General features: G+C 41.6%; 1 protein-coding gene across 3 annotated transcripts in view; it reads right to left on the reverse strand.

Annotated features, from left to right (window-relative positions):
- Positions 1-21,617, reverse strand: part of LOC139040209 (acyl-coenzyme A synthetase ACSM5, mitochondrial) — a 35,965-nt gene that overhangs the window by 10,535 nt on the left and 3,813 nt on the right. For 2 of the 3 annotated variants that reach the window (XM_070484816.1, XM_070484817.1), the window contains 8 exons: positions 18,791-19,001; positions 16,009-16,216; positions 13,924-14,067; positions 11,538-11,691; positions 11,287-11,366; positions 9,720-9,843; positions 8,958-9,038; positions 8,713-8,814 (listed from right to left, as the gene is read on the reverse strand). In XM_070484816.1, coding sequence (XP_070340917.1) covers positions 8,713-8,814; positions 8,958-9,038; positions 9,720-9,843; positions 11,287-11,366; positions 11,538-11,691; positions 13,924-14,067; positions 16,009-16,216; positions 18,791-19,001 — 1,104 coding nt within the window. Of the gene's footprint in view, positions 1-8,260; positions 8,407-8,712; positions 9,039-9,719; positions 9,844-11,286; positions 11,367-11,537; positions 11,692-13,923; positions 14,068-16,008; positions 16,217-18,790; positions 19,002-21,617 lie in introns of all 3 variants that reach the window. The other variant, XR_011494272.1, reaches the window with a different exon arrangement.

Genomic DNA, 21,617 nt, shown 5'->3' on the forward strand with positions numbered 1-21,617 from the left:
AAGACCTAAAGAAATGGAAATATATTCCATGCTCTTGGATTGGAAGAATAAACATAGTTAAAATGTCCATATTACCTAAAGCAATCTAAACATTCAATGCAATCTCAATATGAATACCAATTACATTCTTCATGGAAATAGAACAAAGAATCCAAAAATTTACGTGGAACAACAAATGACCCCAAACAGCCAAAGCAATCCTGAGAAAAAAGAACAAAGCTGCAGGCATCACAATCCCTGACTTCAAAACATACAAAATACACTACAAAGCTATAGTAACCAAGACAGCATGGTACTTGTGCAAAAACAGACACACAGATAAATGGAACAGAATAGAAAGCCCAGAAATAAAACCACACATCCATGCATGGCTAATTTTCAAGAAAGGAGCCAAGAACATACAATGGAGACAGGAAAGTCTCTTCAACAAATGGTGTTGGGAAAACTTGACAGCTACACGCAAAGAATGAAAGTAGACCATTATCTTACACCATACAAAAAAAATCAACTCAAAATGGATCACAGATCTGAAGGTAAGACATTAAACCATACAAGCCCTAGAAGAAAATATAGGCAGTATACTCTTTTACATTGATCTTAGCAGTATCTTTTTGAATATGTCTCCTCAGGCAAGGGAGACAAAAGAAAAAAATTTAAAAATGGGACTACATCAGACTAAAAAGCTTCTGCAAGGCAAAGAAAACCATGAACGAAATGAAAAGACAACCCCCCAACTGGGAGAAAATATTTGCAAATCACAGATCCAACAAGGGGTTAATATTTAAAATATACAAGGAACTCATACCACTCAACAAGAAAAAACAAACAATCCAATCAAAAAATGGGCAGAGGATATGAACATCATTTTTCCAAAGAAGATATACAGATGGCCAACAGGCACATGAAAAGATGTTCAACGTCACTAATTATTAGGGAAATGCAAATCAAAACTACAATGAGATATCACTTTTCACCTTGCACCCATTATAATGGTTATAATTAACCAGACAAAAAAATAACAAATGTTGGAGAGGATGTGGAGAAAAGAGAACCGTCATACACTACTGGTGGGAATGCAAACTCGTGCAGCCACCATGGAAAATAGTATGGAGATCTCTCAGAAATTAAAAACAGAAATATTGGGGCTGGCCCCATGGCCTAGTGGTTAATTTTGGTGCACTCCGTTTCAGCAGCCTGGGTTCGGTTCCCAGGTGCACACCCACACCACTCGTCAGCAGCCAGGCTGCGGTTGTGACTCACATACAAAATAGAGGAAGATTGGCACAGATATTAGCTCAGGTCAAATATTCCTCAAGCAAAAAGAGGAGGATTGGGAACAGAGGTTAGCTCAGGGTGAATCTTCCTCAGCAAAAAAAAAAAAAAAAAGGAAAGAAAGAAAGAAAGAAAGAAAGAAAAAAGAAATATCATACAATCCAGCTATCCCACTGCTAGATATCCAAAAAACATGAACTCAACAATTCAAAGAGATTTATGCACCCCTATGTTCATTCCAGCATTACTCACAATAGGCAAGATGCAGAGGTAACCCAAGTGCCTATCAACTGATGAATGGATAAAAAAGATATGGTATATATACACACTGGAATACTACTCATCCATAAAAAAGAACAAAATCGTCCCATTTGCAGCAACATGGATGGACCTCGAGGGTATGATGTTAAGAGAATAAGCCAGACAGAGATGGACAAACACTATATGGCTTTTCTCATATGTGGAAGATAAACAAATGCATGGATAAGGAGAACAGATCAATGGTTACCAGAGGGGAAGGGGAGGGTGGTAGACAGGGCGAAGGGGGCACATATATGTGGTGATGGATGGAAACTAGACTATTGGTGGTGAGCACCACGCAGTCTATACAGAAACTGATACATAATAATGTACACCTGAAATTGCACAATGTTAAAACCAATACGATCTCAATAAAAAAAAGTGCATAGTACAAAGCTGAATTTGTGGTATGGTGCAATTTATGTACGAAAATACATGCTGGGGGCTCTTTGCTTGCATAGATTTCATTAAAAACATTTTTATTAGTTCTGTATTATACAGTTACAAATCTCATATAGAATAAGTAGAAAATAAAGATGGAGAGGAAGATTGGCATAGATCTTAGCTTGGCAGCTAGTCTTCCTCACCAATGCAAACAAACATACATACAAAGTGTCACACTTTGCCTGTTTCTCCAAGAAGACAGACTTTAAAAAATAAAAGAGGGGCTGGCCTCGTGGCCGAGTGGTTAAGTGTTCCCTCTCCATTTTGGCAGCCCCGTGGTTTGCAGGTTCCGATCCTGGGCGCGGATCTACACACCACGCATGAAGCCATGCTGTGGTGGCATCCCACATAGAAGAACTAGAGTGACTTGCAATTAGGATATACAACTATGTACTGGGCTTTGGGTGGAAAAAAAAAAGGAAGGGGGGAGATTGGCAGCAGATGTTAGCTCAGGGCCAAACTTCCTCACCAAAAAGTATTAAAAAAAAAAAGAAAAAGAAAAAAAAGAAAGATGAAGGATGACAAAAGAGCAGTCCCGTTAGATAACCAAGACTAGAAATTCGATCTCATTTATAGGACCTTTTCATTGCCTGTATGTGACTTTATGCATATACATACTTGTATGCATATAGAATACAGTATACACGTTTTATAATGCAATTTTAATTCAGTTAACAATATATCATAGATGTCTCTTCATGAGAATAAAAGTCCTATGCAATATCATATTAAATGGTTCCATAATATTGCACTGTGTGGCTGTAATCTTGATACCGACCCTAACATCAGTTTCCCCACATTAAACCCAGCATATATGGGGTTAAAACCAAAACGCTCATTCCCTGCTTACTCTCTGGCTTCCTGGCTCCAGATTCTACTATCCTCCGTGGAGACAGACACCATCAAGGACAAGCACCTGGATTATCTCCTCCCCGCAAAGAGATCCAGGCTGGTGGGAAAGCTGCTGACCAGCAAGATCATGGGCTCCCTCCTCTCTGCAAGTAGTCTCGAGGCCAAAGACAGGCTGGTGGGAAAGCTCCAACCAGCAAGGCCATATGCTCCCCCTCCCCTACCTAAAACCCCAAATAAAAACACTTCCTTTTAGTTTTTCGGGGAGTTTGGAATTTCAGCATTAGCTGCCCTCTCTCCTTGCTCAGCACTATGCAAAAATAAAATTCCTACTTTCTTCCACCACACCCAGTGTCAGAGATCAGCTTGCTGCACAACAGGTGAGTGAACTTACGTCAGGTTTGGTAACAATTTGGTGACCCAGATGAGACAATGTCCCAGGTGGATGTCTCACCTGAGGCACACCGGCCTCTGGCTAAAGGCCTCTCTTGGAAGCTGTCCTGCAGCTGCCTGAACCCCTTGTCTCAGGGACAGCCCCAAGTGACTGGCTGCTAACCAGATGTTGTTGGCCCACAGCGCTTTTGCTTTGGTGTTGGAAGAAACTAGGTTTAGGACTTAGGAAGACGTCTCTTGTAAGTAGCTGGTAGTTTTTGTTTTTGTCTTTGTGTTAACCTTTTCCAACAGGACCGCCTGGAAATAATGGGTACCTTGGCAGCCCTCTGGGCTCCGTTTGTTTTGAAGTTGCCGCGACGCCCCAGCCAAATTTTCATAAGTCCCCCAGGTGTGGACAACCGAGGTCCCTTGTCCTTGCTCATTTGGGAAGATCTGCATAGCGGATCTTCATTTGTTGGGCGCCCACCGAGTGTAGGACACGGACTAAGCTGGGACTGGAAGCACTTTGATTTTTGGTTTTGGTCCTTGTTTTGGCTTCCATTTGTGGCCGAGGGTTTTTGGGAAAGTGTGCTTCTTTGGTATTTGTTGTTGTTTGTCTGTTTGTCTGTCCTTTTAAAAGTGTTAACATGGGAGGTGCCACATCTATTCCACCTAAGATCCCCTTGGGAGAAACTTTGGCTGATGGTCGACCTATAGCTATAAGGCAATGTCTAAAGAGGGGTGATTTTCTTTTGTAACACCACGTGGCCACAATATTCTTTAGACTCTGGAGAGAAAAAAAATGGCCAACCAATGGATCCTTAAGTTGGGAAACTTTTTAGAGAGCTCTCATGATAAACAACTGTTTTATTGGTACCTATGAAAAGGCCAAATTAAGAGGAAACTATAATGACTAGTCTTAAGAACTTAATCAAACTTGGGGTCTCAGCTTTTCGTAGTCTTACATATGCGAATGGAAATGTTAAGTTAACAAAGAAAAATAAGAAAGGGAAGAGTCACAGGACTCATCCCAATGGGATAAATGGAACAGATGTGAATGAAGTTAAAATAAAGGTTTTAATAAAACACTGCCTAAGGTTGGATGGGCGAAAGGGACCCCGCTATTGGCTCCCCAACATTAAAGGACATCAGACAAACCTATTCTATTTACCCCAGTTTGAAAAATGTAAAAGGTCAAGAGGCAAAATCAGAGTGAGAAACCGGACCAACAATTGTTTGGGGCAACAGTTAGGCTAATAAGATTAATAAGACTATAGAGATTAAAATATTTAAGCTAATATTATATGAAGCGGTTATGTCAACTTTGCCTGGATGATTTCTTCGGGAATAAATGTTATGTCTAACTGGGAATGCTTCCCCTGAACCGTATTGTAATACCAAAACTTGTTAATAGAATTCTAATGTAAGTTATAATTAAAAGTATAAGTCTTAGCAAAGCTAAGATAAAGTTTTGTAAAAATTGATATACTTAAACGGGCCAATTTCACTTCACCCAAACTGATGTATGCAAGTGGGAAAGCCAGCTGCAACCATGGGAGCCTGTTTTAATCTTTTTTGAGGCTTCTAAATACAATTAGAAATACTTTACTGCCTCTTTAAGAGAAAATAATTAAATAATTAAACATGCCAGCAGCCAAACCCAAATCTGCTGCTTTTGTCTCCTCTCTTGCTAGGCTTCCCAGCAAGCTTCGCTTCGCTTGAACCCCCCCAAAATTCCTGATCTAAAATTGAACAAGTGAAAATAAGTAAGCTTCTGAGATAATTTGGAATTGTAATGGTCATTCTGAAAACTTGTTTCAGAAGAGGATTCAAAATGTCTCATGATGGAATGCAGTCTTTAATGAATATGCAAACACTTCTAAGAGACAAAGTTATTTAACATGATATAAAGTGATCTTTGATGAATGAAAGCCTGTTTGAGTTTGCTGGTTTCATTTAAAATAAACATGTCATCAAAGTTATCAGCATTGGCTATAATACAGACATACAGCCTGGGTTTACTAGTCAAGTGAGCTCATGTCATCTCCGTTACAAAATTTATCTGCAAAACTCATACCTCAGTATAATAGCTAATTTTGTTTAATGTCTCATGGAGTTTTTGTAGACAATCTAAATATAATTGTTAATAACAGGTAAACTAAATAAATGTAAAAAGATAAAAGTTTTTGGAAAAACTTTTTAACAATAATTATATATATAATCATATATATAATAATTATATTATGATATATGTACTCAAAACAACTGAGGATAATAGTTAACTGCTGTAATGTCACATGAAGTTTTTAAGAGTAATTGTTAAAACTGAGTAAGAGTTTTAAGTACAATAATTATGTTTTATAGTCTGCATACTTAAAAAAACAGCTTCTAGGGGCTGGCCCCGTGGCCGAGTGGTTAAGTTCACGTGCTCCGCTGCAGGCGACCCAGTGTTTCGTTGGTTCGAATCCTGGGCGCGGACATGGCACTGCTCATCAAACCACGCTGAGGCAGCGTCCCACATGCCACAACTAGAAGGACCCACAACGAAGAATATACAACTATGAACTGGGGGGGCTTTGGGGAGAAAAAGGAAAAAAGTTTTAAAAAAACACAGCTTCTAAAATCTTTTTGGAAACTTAAATTTTATAGCTTTATTAAGTGAAGTTAAATAATAGCAGTTTATTGGGTATCTAGGTCATTTCCACATAAGATAAAATATTAAAGATTAACTACTAAGCATATATTTGTCTGCCTTTGGTATCTTATATCAAAGAGACTGAAAAGTGCTTAGGTTTATTGATAAACATGTTTTATATATGCTGAGAAATTTTCTGTGAGAAAACATGTATTTCTAAAAGATCTGTATACAAGAAAAGTAAAATATATGTTTTCAGTAAAAAGATATAAAGAATGGGAATATTTTCGTTTCTTGAGTTGGAAAAGATAAATTTGTCCTAAAGTGCTAGGACAAATTCTGAATGTAAAAAAGTAACCAAAGCTTTGCAAAAGTAAAGCCCTAAAGAGATTTATGTATGGTCAAGTTGTCCAGGATTAAAGTAAATCCAATTAGGTAAATAAATTTATATGTAAAATGTAAACTGGTACAAAATTAAAACTTGATTTCCTCTTTCTTAAAAGGATAATTTTCCTAAATTTTTAATCTACTCTTGATAAAAAGGTTATATAAAGGCTTTTCTTTTCTTTTTACTATTTTAGCTCTGTTTCCCCTTGATTGTTTCTGTTTGGGATTTCAGCATTAGCTGCCCTCTCTCCTTGCTCACCACTGTGCAAAAATAAAATTCCTACTTTCTTCACCACACCCAGTGTCAGAGATCGGCTTGCTGCGCAGTGGGTGAGCGAACTCACTTCAGGTTCGATATCAATCTTATTTATTTAAACAATTTCCTGTTGTTAGAAATTTGAGTTCTTTTTCTTTTTAGTCCTTTTTTCTTTCTTTCTCTAGTCTTTTTCATTTTTTGCTTTTATATGCAATGCTGTAATATCATTTACATAAGTAATTTCCTGCTGTTAGAAACGTAGAGCTTTCCTCCACCTTTGTCGTTTGTTATAAACAACACTGTTATGAACATCTGTGCATTTGACAGTTTGTTTCCCTAGGAAAATAAGTATATTCTTTATACTGGATATAAAATGGAGATGGGCATATTAATTTAATTGACATGTGCAATTTGAGCTCTTTGAGGCGGTCAGTGTGAATTTGAAATATGCTTGCAGATGAGGGAGGGTGAGCTTACCCGGTCAGTCCTGCTGGCCACCCATCACTCACAGAGAGCTCTGGGCTGACGTTCTCTATTAATGTTCAAATGCTCCATGATTCTCATGCAGGGATTTATATTTCTTCTTAGTTAAAAATGACCCAGAAAGAAAACTAACTGCTGGTGTTGGTGATGGAAAGAAAAAGTTGAAGAAAGTGAAGGTTCCTATCCAGAAAATAAGTTTCAAATTACTTTACTCTCTCAATGGGATGATCACGGACCCAGAGAGGCTGTGTATGTAAGTCTGTGAGGACCAGTGTACTGTCTCCTGTCCACTGCTGTATACTTAGTGACACGAAGGAGACACTCAAAAAATAATGAATGAATAAATTCTTCTGGAAATTCAAGGACTTACTATTGCTTACGAAAGTGATTAGAAGGAAACACTTTCAAATTTTAACAGTATCTCTGCTTGGGGTAATTACTATGTTGTTTTGTAAGTTTCTGTGACTTTAAATAAAATACTGTGAAAGACTATTTCTCTTGTGGTCACAGAGAAGCCACTAAAATACATATACAACATTCCAAAAAACAAATGGACTGACTTTTATTGGCTCTTTCCAATACTGTAGCTGACTGCTGGCTTCATACACACACCAGATGGAATTCCTGTAAAGCCATGGTCCTCAACCTTGGGTGCACATTTGAATCCCCTGGAGAGCTGATCCACCCCATCAGAAAGGTTGACCTCATTGAGGCGGGGCTTGAGTGTCAGAAATGTTTGAAGCTTCCAAGGTGTTTCTAATGTGCAGCCAGGGTTGAGAACTACGTCAGCAGAAATTTACAGAGAAGAGTTGGGAGAAAAGAAAGCCCGTCATCAACACCAGCCAAGGTGCATATAAGGGAGAGGTAATCACTGGATTACTGCAGAAACTTGGGTTGGAATTAATGGACACAGCCCTGCCAGCAAACCCCTATTTACACAAGACTAACAAAAAGAATCCTGAAAACCAGGCTCTGACCGGAAATTTCAGTTCGACCTTTGATAAGTCCCTTTTCTTCTCTGAACCTTGATTTTCTCACCATTAAAATGATGGGGTTGCCTTTATATTATAAGTTTGCACTCTCAGACACACCCATGTGTGAATCCCATGTCCTGCACATACCAGTTGATTGACATTGGATAAGCTTCTCATCTTTCCAGCTTCCTTATCAATTTTTTAGTGCTGTGGAGTTAATTCTGACTCCTAGGACCCTGTATACAACAGAGTGGAACCCTGCCCAGTCTTTCTGTGCCATTCTCTCACCTTCCGGCGCTATATCAGGCAATGCTCTGCTGCTGTTCATAGGGTTTTCATGGCCAATTTTTTCAGAAGCTGGTGGCCAGGTTCCTCTTCCTAGTCTGTCTTAGTCTGGAAGCTCTGCTGAAATCTGTTCGCCATGGGTGAACCTGCTGGTATTTGAAATACCAGTGGCATAGCTTTCAGCATCACAGCAACACACAGCTGCCACAGGATGACAACCGACAGACAGGGTATGGTTCTCTGACCGGGAAATGAACTCAGGCTATGGTGGTGAGAGTGCTGAATCTTAACCACTAGACCACCACCCTTACCAATAATAGCACCTTATCAGTAATAGTACCAATCTACCTCACACCGTTATCACAAGGGTTCAACAAATAGATGTTTATAAAGTGTGGAGCACGATGCTTGGCACACAACAATTACTGTGAAAATGGTCATTCCACACCACTTACCAAATAGCAATTGAAGAAACAGAAGGGTCTGGCGGGTCTGACACGGACAGCAACATTCCCCTCTGCTCCTGGAGGCAGGATGTTGCCCTCATCATCCACAATCTGGCAGAGAGATCACAGGACAGTATCTGATGCCCGCACAGCCAGGCCACCCTGCCAGCCGAGCCTGGTGTTGCTAACCTGGACGTGGATTTTGCTCTCCTCTTCGAACCAAGCCTCACCAACAGCTGGGCGAGGCTGCCTACCTGCACGTCATAAGGTGGGGATGCTTTCCCCATAGATCCTGACTTGATTTTCGTGCCTTTTGGATTGGCACAGATTACAACCTGGAGAGAAACCAGTATCAGTAAGGAGGGGATTTATCCCCTTAGTTTCCTTCCTGGTCTATGCCTTTCCTCTCACTCAGCCTTCCAACTCTTTCTCCCTCCCTTTCTTCCACTACCCTCTCTTCCTTTCTTCCCTTCCTTTCTCCTTCCCTCCCTCCCTTCCTGTCTTTCTTTCTCTCTTTCTTTCTTCTTTCTTCTTTTTCCCTCTTCCTTCCTCCCTTCTCCCCTTCCTTCCTCCTCATCTTCTTTTCTTTCTTCTCTTCTTTCCATAATCATCAAACATGTATTGAACACTCTAGTGGGCACTCACACACAAAGAACTTAACGTGTCTCACAAAAGACTCAGCTGATGCCAAAATCTCTGCCCAGATGGCTGTAGAGAATACTGTTTAAGATCGTGGGCTCTGAATGCAGACAGACATGGGCTGTCCTGGTGGAGGCAAACACCACCCACAGCCGTGAGAGTTAGTTTGCTGGCGGCGTGATTGCGAAATTAGTTTAAACTGATAAGGGAAGAGAAGCTGATGGAGATTTGTTATCAGTTTCTCCCTGCAGGCAGGGCAGTTCCTGACAGGTGTCACAGAGAGGACAGCTAGAAAGGCAGGAGGCTCTGCCACTGGCTGGCTGAGAGCTCGGGTGGAGGTGACCTGGGACAGGGACCCCAGCCCCAGTAGAACTCACTGTCTCAGACTGGCCGTAACCTTCATGCAGCTCCAGGCCCGTCTGGCTCTTCCATTTCTCCCTCACATCAGGATTCAGGGCCTCTCCTCCAGTCAAACAATGCCTCAGGCTCTGGAACTGGTACCTTTCTCCGCCAAGAACACAAGGCCGTCTATGTCAGGATCCCATCCCCACCTCGCCCTCCAGCACTGCTGCCCAGGTCCAGATACCGAGAGGCACTAGGGAGTAAACTCCTGGGTTCTATGATCTGCTCCAAGAGCCCCATCCTCTGGCTTGCAGGCGTGTTCCTCATGGACAGGCAATTTTATTAAAATCAGTCCTGAGTTTAGAACTAAATCAGAACCTCATATAGTAGGTTTTGGCATAATGTGCTGAATTCCAGGTGAATTGGCCAAAATAATCTAGTTGGAAACAAATTGATTGATAATAAATTGGTTGGGACAACCACCTGGTTGAAAAAGATAAATCGGTTAAAAATTTAAAAGATAGAAAGTAGCCCTCTTGAAACCCAAAAATTCTGACAAATGGGCTTAAAATTCCTACAGATATTACATATGTTGTCAAACCACCCCTCTGTTCAACAAATGATCCAAAATGTGAAAAATCAGAGATTGCAAATACATTGTCAACAATTTTTCTCTTAAGATCAAATAGGTTTGACTGTTACTTCATATTACTAGTATCTTTCAACCAAATGGTTCTTGAACAAATCATTCAGAGTCTGCTCTTGTTCAAAGTCATGATGTGGAGATACACACAACAGATCAGTGAATGGATAAATTCTCATATTATAGAAAAATTCACCTTGAGACAATCCTGTAAGATCACATTCTCTTAGACACTTCTTGGCCAGATACATGGGATTGGGGAAGATGAGGGGAGGGCAGGGACAACTCCCCAAGACTTGGGAGAGGACAGAAGAAGGAGTCATAGACCAGGGTCCATCCTACCAGGTAGGATTCTCAAGGGTGTCAGGTCTCTCTCCACATACGCCAGCAACTACACTTGTCCTGCCAGAAGATGTTCCTTTGGATTCACCCAGAATGGAAGCCATCCACAGTGTCTTGTCCCCTTCTGTTGAGTGTTCAGTGGCATTCACTCAGAGAATGGCTGGCTGGAGTTAGTCTGGGGCTGAGAGACGGAACATCTACTGTGGTGAGCTTGCTAGTCCCACCAGACCTAAGGCGTTGGCCACAAATCGCATTCTACATGTGGCCAACAATTATCCAACAATTTCTCTACATCTTCTAGAAGTAGTAGACATTGTTAAGGCAATGGCCTATGGACGTATGGCAGGAGGACAGCCCACCTCAAGCGCTGAAATTTCAGACTGTCTCATATCTATTCAGTTCCACCTGGATGCAAATTCCTAGGGGCCAGGAGTTCACTGTTGAGGGCTGTCTGCCAAGGATATCGGTGTGTATGCTTGAGTGTGTGAGAGAGAAAGACATACAAAGAGAGACAGAGAGAGAGACAGTTAGAATGAGAGGGTGGGTGTGCATGTGTATATATTCTGCTGTCTATTCATATACTTAGGCCCCCAAAACACTAAACAAATGGGCTGTACCTGGTCAGATCCTCTTGAACAAGCAGCCGGAAGAGGGTGGGGACACAGCAGAGGGTGGTGATTGGGAGCCTGGAGAGAGTCTAAAGAAAAACAAAGAGTAGAAGATCTTCTGAAAATTCTGGGGTTGGACTTCATGGAGATGGAGCAGGTGAACTGGCCCCTTATTTGAGCCCTTTCTCCCACAAACTCAAAACCTATATTCCACTCATCTCATTTACACACGACACGTAAGAGCTGTTTTTGGCTCTTACCTTCAGGATAACCTTGGCATCAACTCGGGGAAGTTCATGCACAAAAATGCAAGATCCATTAGGCCAGGCGGAAAAGAGGGTCCAGGCTGCCTTCACCCAAGCAGTGTCAGTCGTGTTCCAGAAGATGTCTGATTCGGTCAAGGCCACCCACTGCCTGCCAAAAATCAGAGAAAGTCAGGACCTTCAGCAATGCTTATACCTTTAAAAAGGATTACATTATCTATATTACCTTATTTGGAGCCCTGCCCACAGTGGGTACTCACGTACGCTTGTCAAATCTGTACAAGTACCATAAAGTCAACCTTTGTCTCAACAAGCATTTATGAGCATCTCCTATGCACCTATGCCCTGGGCTGAGGATACAGAATTAAAAGGACAGATCCCATGCTTTCAAGAGCTTGCAGTTCAGTGGGAGTGATATGTAAGGGAACAAATAATTTCAATACCATGTGACAAGGGCACTTTATTCAGCCAACATTTATTTCTGAACTTAGCATTAGGGATGTAGAAATGAATGATGAGTCTTGCTTTGAGGGGCTTATGGTTTAGTAAGTATAAAGATCTAGGAAGCCCCTGGAGAGTATGCTTTAATAGAATTAAACACAGAGCCTTATGCAATTACAGACAATGGACACCTAACCCAGAGAAAGGACGGATGTGGGGTCTGAGAAACACTCCCATAGAGGAGTTGACACCTGAGCTAGACGTAAACAATACGTAGGAATTACAAAGGTGAGGCAGAGAAAGAAGAACATCTTCGGATGGCAAACAGTGCCTGCAAGCATGGAAGACAGAGACATCATCATGTTCTACGCTTGGATTCTGGGTCGCACGCTCTCCTGGCCCTCATTCGACTCATTGGCTGCTCCTTCTCAGTCTCCTCTGCTGAGTTCTCCTCGCTTCCCCTCTTCATTGTGGAAATGCCTCAAGCCTTCAGTTCTGAGATCTCTTTTCTTTTCCATATTTATTACTCTTTGCTGATCTCACCCAATCTCCTGGCATTAAATACCATCTTTATGCTGATAACTCCAGCATGAATCTTTCTCATTAACTCTAGACACGAACACCCAACTGCCTAGTCAACATCTCCACTTTTAACTCAGGGAATAGAGATGTCCAATAAGCACCTCAATGCCAGAAACGATCTCCTCCATTTCCTCCCGCCAGACAGCTCATCCCACAGTCTTCCCCCTTCAGTTAACGCTTCTGGTTGTCCAGGTCATCAAACTCAGTGTCATCCTTGACTCTTCCCTTTCTGTCTCACCTCACATCAAGTCTGTCAGGAAATCTTATTAGGCCCACATTCAAAATACGTTCAGAATCTCGCCTCCTGTCATTCCTTCACACTGCTACTCCACTGGGCAAGGCTCCACCCTTACCTCTGAATGCACTGGCCTCTTAATTGGTCCTCTGCCTCATTCCTTGCCCCCTACAGTTTATTCTCAATATCTTGAGTGATCCTTTAAAAAAATAAATGAACCCACAGTGGAGAATATGCAACCATGTACCGGGGGGCTTTGGGGAGAAAAAGGAAAAAATAAGATCTTAAAAAAACAAATAACAAAAAAACAAATCAGATCATGTCTCTCTTCTGTTCAGAATACTCCAATGTTCCTCAAAAAAGTAAACATAGAATCACCATATGATCCAGCAATTCCACTTCAGTGCATATTCCCAAAAGAATTAAAAGCAAGGTTTTGTACAGATATTTGTACACCTGTATTAATAGTAGGACTATTCACAATAGCCAAAAAGTGGCAGCAGCCCAAGTGTCCATCAATGGATGAATGGATAAACAAAATTGGTATATACATGCACTGGAATACTATTTAGCCTTAAAACATAAATTCTGATACATGCTAAAACATGGATAAAACTTGAACACATTATGCTAGGTGAAATAAGCCAGACACAAAAGGAAAAATATTGTATGATTCCACTTATACGAGGCTCCCAGAGGAGTCAAATTCCTAGAGACAGAAAATAGAATGGTGGTTGCCAGGGCCTCGGGGGAGGAGAGAATGGGGAATTATTGTGTAAGGGGTACAGTTTCTGATTTGCTAGAGGAAAAAGTTCTGGAGACGGATGGTGGAGATGATGGCACAACCACGTGAGTGTACTTAACGCCACTGAACTCTACACTTAAAAATGTTTAAAAGGGTAAATTTTATGTTGTGTCTATTTTACCACAATTAAAAAAAAGAAAACCCTCCGATGGTTTCTCACCTCTCTCAGAGTAAAGCCCAAAGCCTTTATATCCTACCTGCTCTGACCCCTTTTAGCTCTCTGACCTCAACTCCTGCCCCTTTCCCCCTCACTCACACCCCTCCAGCTCACTCGCCTCCTTTTGGTTCCTTGGACCCGTCAGACAAGCTGTCCGCCGTACCTTCCACTGGCCACGAAACCCAGACCATAGCTGGCCTGGGAGTGCTCCACCATCTTGGGGGCCCCGGTAGTGCCACTTGTGAAGTAGATGGCTAGTGGGTCTTGAGCTTTGGTCCTCACGCAGTCATGCTCTGTGGATGCCTCCCTGTAAAATACAAAAATACTGGGTGGTACTACCAATAGTAAAAAACAGTCATGGTTAACGATATCTGTAACGACACTACTGGCCATTGTCTCAATAATCACCAAGCGTGAGGCACTGTACTGGAGCTCCAGCTTGCATTATCTCTGACCCCTACAGTCGCCCCACAGGGTGGGAACTCTCACCATAACCCTCTGCAGAGAAAGAAATTGAGGCTCAAAATAGCTAAAAGGCTCACTCAAAGGAGCCTGGGCTCTTTTACCGTGGCATGAGGACTTTCTGGTGGAACGCACGCAGATCCACGGCCACACTTCTGCAGGTTTGAGCCCAGCCCCACCCCCACCTCAATTCCTGGTGACTTAGGGCTGTTTTCTAAAGGGTTCCCTAAGTTTGAAGTTTAGAATTCTGGGTGATTCCTAAAGTTCTGTGATCTGGAGAATCTTCTAACTCATTGGTTCTCGACCCCGGCTGAGCTTAGGATCACCTATAAGTTTTTAAAAGAAGTGCCATTGCCTGGGCAGCACCCTGGAGAAAATGAAATCAGAATCTTTGAAGATGGGCCTGGCGTTGGTATTTTTTTAAAAGCCTCCTCAGGTAATTCTAATGACAGCCACAATGGAGAACCGCTGATCTGGACCAATCCCACAGCTCATCAAAATTACCTGGGCAGATCTCTTAAAATACAGTTTCCTGGGGCCCTTGCTCAGATATGTCTGGTTAAGTAGATCAGATGTGGGGCCTTGGAATCTGTATTTAAAAAAGCATCCCAAAATGAACAAATAAATTCCCATAATTTTAGGGTAGAAAGTTTATATTCTAGTGTAGGAAAGAACAATCTAAAAAGTATTTACCATATCCTCAAACTTTTAAATACGTCTTTTGTGCTTAACTTTACTACTTAAACATGTTGAATATTTTCTGTTTAAGTGTTGGCTACTAATCATTATATTGAAATATAACATAATGAAAATGTAGTGTAGAAAAATACCATATGCTGGAAATATAATATTTTGGAAAATACAGGATATATTATTTACAATGCGTGCCTGTGGGTCTTATAATCCTAAAAATTATAACACTTTTAAATGAATGTGACCCATAGTTCTTTCTTAAATAAAGCTAGGGACAAGAGACAAATGTTGATATTAGTCAAAAAAAAAAATAAAAGAACAGCCCCCGGGTGAATCTGAAGCAGCTGGTGTGTGGGGTGGGCGTTTGTGCCTTATCTTTGCAGGCCCCGGAGAGGACCCCTTTTTGGTTCTCCCTCCATCAGGACAAAGTCTCAAACTCCCACCGAGGTTTGCACCGGGGTCTTGCTCAAAGGCTAGTGGCTTTGGTTCTGCCCCAACCTTGACTTGACTACTTGTCAGCGTGTTGAGCAGGTCACTACTTTGCCAAGTCTCAGTTTCCTCATCTGTACAATTGGGTTAAAGTGCGCTTCACAGAGTATTTTTCAAGGATTAAATAAGATGACGTCTGATTCATTATTGTGTTCTGAGCACCAAAACACTATGCTTGTTGCAAAACGGATGTGCATTAAATCTTTGTCCCATGAATGAATGTAGGTGAACGCTTACCTAGCACAATGCCTAGCAGACACTAAGCACTCGATTATTATATTACTAACTGACCACCTACTATGTACCAAATGCCTCACACAGATTACTCATTTACTCCAGCTAATGGCTCTGTAACCACTCTCATCGTTATAGAGGCACATGAAGCACAGAAAGCTGGTGACAGTTCCAGTATTGACTAAGTGACTGAAGGATCTTAAAGTGGTCACCAGGATTAGGTCTCGGGTTTGTCTTGCTTCCAAAGTGAGCGTTCCTTTCTGATGCCCTCTCCTCGTGTGCAATCACCAATGCATTCCATCTCCTCTTGCTTAAAGGAGAGATTCCTGGGTCTCATTTTCATGCTGTCCTCTGGAGAGCCCCAACTTACCGGAGAAGCTCCCTAAAGTTCATCCAGCCTGGCCGACTGCTGTCTGACACCAGCAGCTTGGTCTGGAGGGAGGGGCAGTCGGCGCTAATGGCATCTACCCTCGGAGCCAGGGAGTCACTGGTGATAATGGACTTGGCCCTGGACGCCTGCAGCCGATACTTGAGGTCCTTCTCCGTCAGCTGAGAGACACCTGGAATCATGATGGCCCCTGAAACCACACAGACAAGGGATGTTGACTGGGCAGCAGGGGAAGACCCCTGTGAAGAGGTCCAGACTGGATGTCCCCATAAGAGACAGGAGCAGGAAGAGGCTGGACAGGGTTGGAATGCCTGAACTGGAAAAAGTAGCAATACTGATAGTAATGAAATCCAGAATGTATTTATGGAGCATGTACATGTGCTAAGAACTTTGCATGCATTATTTCATTTAATTCTCACAAGCCTGGAGAGCAAATGCTATTATTATACCCATTTTGCAGATTTAAAAAAATTAAGACTTAGGCCTTTATGCCTTAATTAAGTGAAATAACTGGCCCAAGATCACCCAGCTAATGTGTTGTAGAGCTGGAATTGTGAACCCAGGCAGCAGTAAACCTGAGAGTCCGTGATCCGGAGCATTGTGTTATATTGTCTTAGAGATTACCTAGCCCAGGGGTTTTCCATGCCTTTCAAACAAAAGACCACAATGGATCCCAGTGTTGGGTGTGGGATGCTTGGGGCAGGTGGGTAGGTGTAGCAGGTGGGGGCTCCAGGACCCCACATAATTTCAACCAAAACCACTCTGAGGGCAGCTGAGTTCCTCTCTCCCCAAGGATAGGGGATGAGGAAGCAGAAAGCAGGGGAAAACTTTAATTAAACGCTTGAAAAAAACCACTTGAGTATCTCAGAATGCAGGTTGTAAATACTCCATTGAGTCCAGCACTCCCATTTCACAGACAAGAAGAACGACATCCTGAAAGAATGAGTCATCCTGCCACAGCCAATGAGTGAGGACAGAAGACAGAGGAAGGGCCAATCCCAAATAGTGTGGGACCAAACCAAAGTTCTCATTGCCCTTCACTCTATCTCCTAAACTTCTACAGGGTTTAAACGCCAGCGTGAACACTTTTGGAGGTGAATGGTGTGTTTTTTCACTCCATCTCTCTGTTTTAGCTATTTCCAGAAGTCTGTTCCCCCTGGAGTTGTCTGTGGTGCTTTGGGGGCCCAGGCAGATAGTAGACAGCTGGAGCTATCAGCAAGAGAAATGAGTCCAACATCACAGACTTGAAGGAAAGTGACAAGTGCATCTTAGGAGAGTGTGGGAATGTGAGAACGCAAGGACATCCAGCTTGAGTACTCTCTAAATGGGAAGATGCTAGACTTGACATGGCAGTGTGGGACGTGGTCTTGAGTTATTTTGTTTGGATAGCAAAGAAATGGTAAATCTGTATAATTAGGAGAACTGGAGATGTTTAGGCAACAGGAAAAGTAACGATAATAATGTCCCAAAGGGGAGTTCTGATCGTGCAAAGTGCCCAACACAGTGCCTGGCACATAGTAGGTCCTCAAGAAACTGCAGAGGTTTCCTTATTTGGGAAACCCTTTAAATGGCCCTCATTTAAATGGACCTCAAATGTCATGGAAGAATATGGAGAGCTCCCCAATCTGTGTGCCTATTTCTTTTCCTCGAGCTAGATACACCATGATGGTGCTCACTTTTATGTATTGTGCAAAAACATGTAAAACTAAAATTAGAGTTCCTGCCTCTTATTTTTTAGACAATCCGTTCACAAAATGGTTGAATAAAGCTCATTCATATACAAAGCTACTTCTCTGGTGTGAGTTTGTATCTTCCTGTTTTGCAAGCCTTATTTGTAAAATCTGTATTTTAGGCAGATTGTTCTATGGACGTGATTGGAAGGGGGTGGACAACATTCCAAGTGGTGGAAACTTCCCAGAGGATGGAGAAACCAGCTCTCCACCAAAAGCAGTTGTCTTGCTTTTGTAAAATCAGCATATAAACTCAGCCCTTTCAATAAGCTCGTTGGACGGGGTCAGCAGAGGCTCTCTGGGCTCTATGTGCTGTGTCCTTTTGCAACCTCTGCTCCTCTGCTGGAAGAACCATGCCAAGAAGACCAACGGTCCTCTGTCCTGGACATTCATGACAGCAGGAAGAGGAACCCTCAGGGATAATCTCATTGCTTTGATTATTTTGTCCTTCTCTTCCTTCCCTTGGGAGCTGGAAGATGCTCCAGTGATGAGAGCCATGAAGTCTAAGAGCGAAACTTGTGTAGATTGCTTGTATAGGTCTCTCATCCATAACTGTATTACTATCCACACACTGGCGGCTCTCAAACCACAACCAGCAGAAAATATGCTTGGTTTGTCCCACTCAGAATTTTTTAAATAAATATTTAGTTGTCAACATTAGACGACTGGAAGTTTTTTCATAAACATCCAGAGTCTTCTGTTACAAAATTTGAATATCTGGAAACACTGGTCCTCATTCACACATGGAAACATTTCGTTGGAGTTGAGAAGCAGTTCCCCGTTTGATGAGGTATGTGATCTCCAGCTCACCTCAGTCCTCAGCGCTCCCTACTGCCTCACGCTTGCCTGCTTTAGTCAATTATATTGCTGTCTGGCCCCTGTGTACAATCAAGTTTGTGACTGTTGGGCAGAGTGAAAGTAAACAAAACTCCACATAGGGTATATTTTGCTTCATCTCCCAAACCTTGTGAACACTGCAAAGCCCCAGCAGGGAGTGTCGGCCCCAGATGGAAATCTCAGCTTTGCCCACTGACCTGTGCGCATACAAGCCACGCTGACCAGCCACCATTCTGGGAGCCGCGGGAGCACCAGCATCATTCTGTCCCCAGGCTGCAGACCGCACACGCCCCCTAGCACGTTAGCCGCCTTTCTGGACTGCACCCCCAGCTCCTCAAAGCTCCACTTGACCTCTGCTCCCATGCCATCGACCCACCAGAATGCAGGGTTCGGGGGCCGGTGCCCAGCCTAGATAGCAGTGTAGGCAGAAAAAAATAGAAAACATTTGTTGAGGACTTTTGTTTGCTTGTTGTTATTATTTATTTAATTTTATTTTTACTATAGTTATCACAGTCACGGGATTCAAAAATGAAAACAATACAAAAAGCTATGCGTTGAGAAGTCTCGTCCTCATCCTGTCCCTCTCTACCCTGTTCCCACTTCACCAGCCTCAATGAATCACCAATATTATCAGTTTCTTGCATATCCTTCCAGTGCTTCTTTAGGCAGACATAGGTATTTTTTTCCATACCACATTTTTAATGCAAAAGTAGCGTACAATTTACAATGTTCCATGTCCTTCCCCTTTTTTATGAGACATAATTCTCACACCATAAACTTCACCATTTTAAAGTGCACAATTCAAGTGTTTCTAGTATATTCACAAAGTTGTGTAACGATCACCACTATCTAATTCCCAAACATCTTCATGCTAAAAAGAAATACTGTACAGACTCTATTCTCTCCTTTCTCAGCCCCTGGCAACCACTAATCCTTTCTGTCTCTATGGATTTGCTGATTCTGGATCTTTCAAATGAATGGAATCAGACAGTATGTGGCCTTTTGTGTCTGATTTCTTTCACCTAGCATAAGGTTTTCAAGGTTTATCTATGTTGTAGCATGCATCAGTGCTACATTACTTTTAATGACTGAATCGTATTCCACTGTATGGATGGTACCATCGTTTTATCTGTCTCTTCATCACTTGATGGACGTCAGGATTGCTTTCACTTCTTGGCTGTTATGAATAATGTTGCCATGAACATACGTGTACAAGTTTTTGTGTGGACATATGTTTCTATTCTCTTGGATATATACCTAAGAGTGTAATTGCTGGATCATATGACAACTCTATGTGTAACTTTTTGAGGAACTGCCAAACTTTTCCACAGCACCTGCACCATTTTACATTCCCACCAGCAACGTCTGAGGGTTCCAATTTCTCTACATCTTTGTTAGCACTTTTTATTGTACTTTTCTTTTTGTTTTTGATTTTGGTATTAGCCATGATCCTCTATGTGCATTATCGCTGAGATTGCATTTCCCTAATGAATAAAGATGGTGAGTATTGTCCACGTGTCTATTGACCATTTGTTTATATTCTTTAGAGAAACATCTATCCAAATCCTTAGCTCATATTTTAATTGAGTTGTCTTCTTATTGTTGAGTTTGCATTCTTTATATATTGTGGATAGTACGTCCTCATCAGATACATGATTTGCAAATATTTTCTCCCATTCTGTGGGCTAACTTTTCACTTTGGTATACAAATGTCATTAATTTTCATGAAGTCCAATTTGTCTATTTTTTCTTTTGTTGCTTGTACTTTAGAAACCATTGCCTAATCCAGGATACACCTGTGTTTTCTTCTAAGAATTTCGTAGTTTTTACTCCTTCATTAGGTCTTTGACCCATTTTTGAGTTAATTTTTTTCTGTTGTCTGAGTTAGGGGACCAGATTCATTCTTTGCATGTGACTATCCGGGTGTCCCAGCACCACTAGTTGGAAAGACAACTCTTTCCCCATTGAATTTTCTTGTCACCTTTGTTGAAAATCAGTTGACCACAGATTTATGGGTTTATTTCTGGACTCTTAATTCTATCCCATTTATCTGCGTCTACCTTCGTGCCAGTGCCACACTGTAACTTCCCCCCCCCGCACAATCTTGATTATTGTAACTTTCTAGTAGGTTTTAAAATAGAGAAATGTGAGTCCTCCAGTTTTGTGTTTCCATTTCAAGATTGTTTTGGTTATTATGGGTCCCTTGCATTTCTGTATGAATTTTTGGACAAGATTTTCTATTTCTGAAAAGAAGTCTACTGGGATTTTGATAAAGCCTACATTGAGTATGCAGATCAATTTGAGATGTAGTGTTCTTTTTTTTTTTTGCAACCTTACAATTTCTGCTTTAATGGCAATCAAGTTTTTAAAAAGTAAAGTTCAACTTATCCATACCATGAATGAAAGGCAGATTTCAGGTAAACTTCTAAATGTATGCATAATGTAGAGGCTAACTGTTTTCTGGCAGTTCTTGGTTCCTGAAAGTTGAACTTCATCAGATGCGCTTTAAACTTTTGTCAAAATAGTCACGAAGACTACGTTATTTTTGGTAATGGTATTTGCTATTTTGGGTTATAGGAGATAGTATCTCAGGGGCATTTTTACTGAGATTCACTCAAATCTTTAATAAACACTCCCTGAGTTACTCCAGCCTCTGGTTAGTTTCTAGAGTTCTGAAAAGTTGATTCTGACAATTTTCCCAAGATTTTTGTTCTTCTGGTTGTTGTTGCTTTTAAAGTGGAGAAAATTTTAGAAAGTCCTTATTCCTTCATTTTTGCTGACTTAACTTTGTTTGTTTGTTTTTACCGTTAGGGGAGGTCTTCTAAGGATGATCCTGGTGTGGTGAAAAGAGCTTAGACTTTGTATGCAAGAATGGAGCACCCTGGCTCCATCTCTTACATACACGCGTCATTTAATTCTCATGACAACTCCAAGCGGCATAGGTAAGACTCACACTTTATAGACGAGAAAACTGAGATCCAAAGAACTTAGGCATTTGTCCAAGGTCACACTTCAAGTGGACGA

This window comes from Equus asinus, chromosome 14 (genome assembly GCF_041296235.1).
Source record: "Equus asinus isolate D_3611 breed Donkey chromosome 14, EquAss-T2T_v2, whole genome shotgun sequence".
NCBI lineage: Eukaryota > Metazoa > Chordata > Mammalia > Perissodactyla > Equidae > Equus > Equus asinus.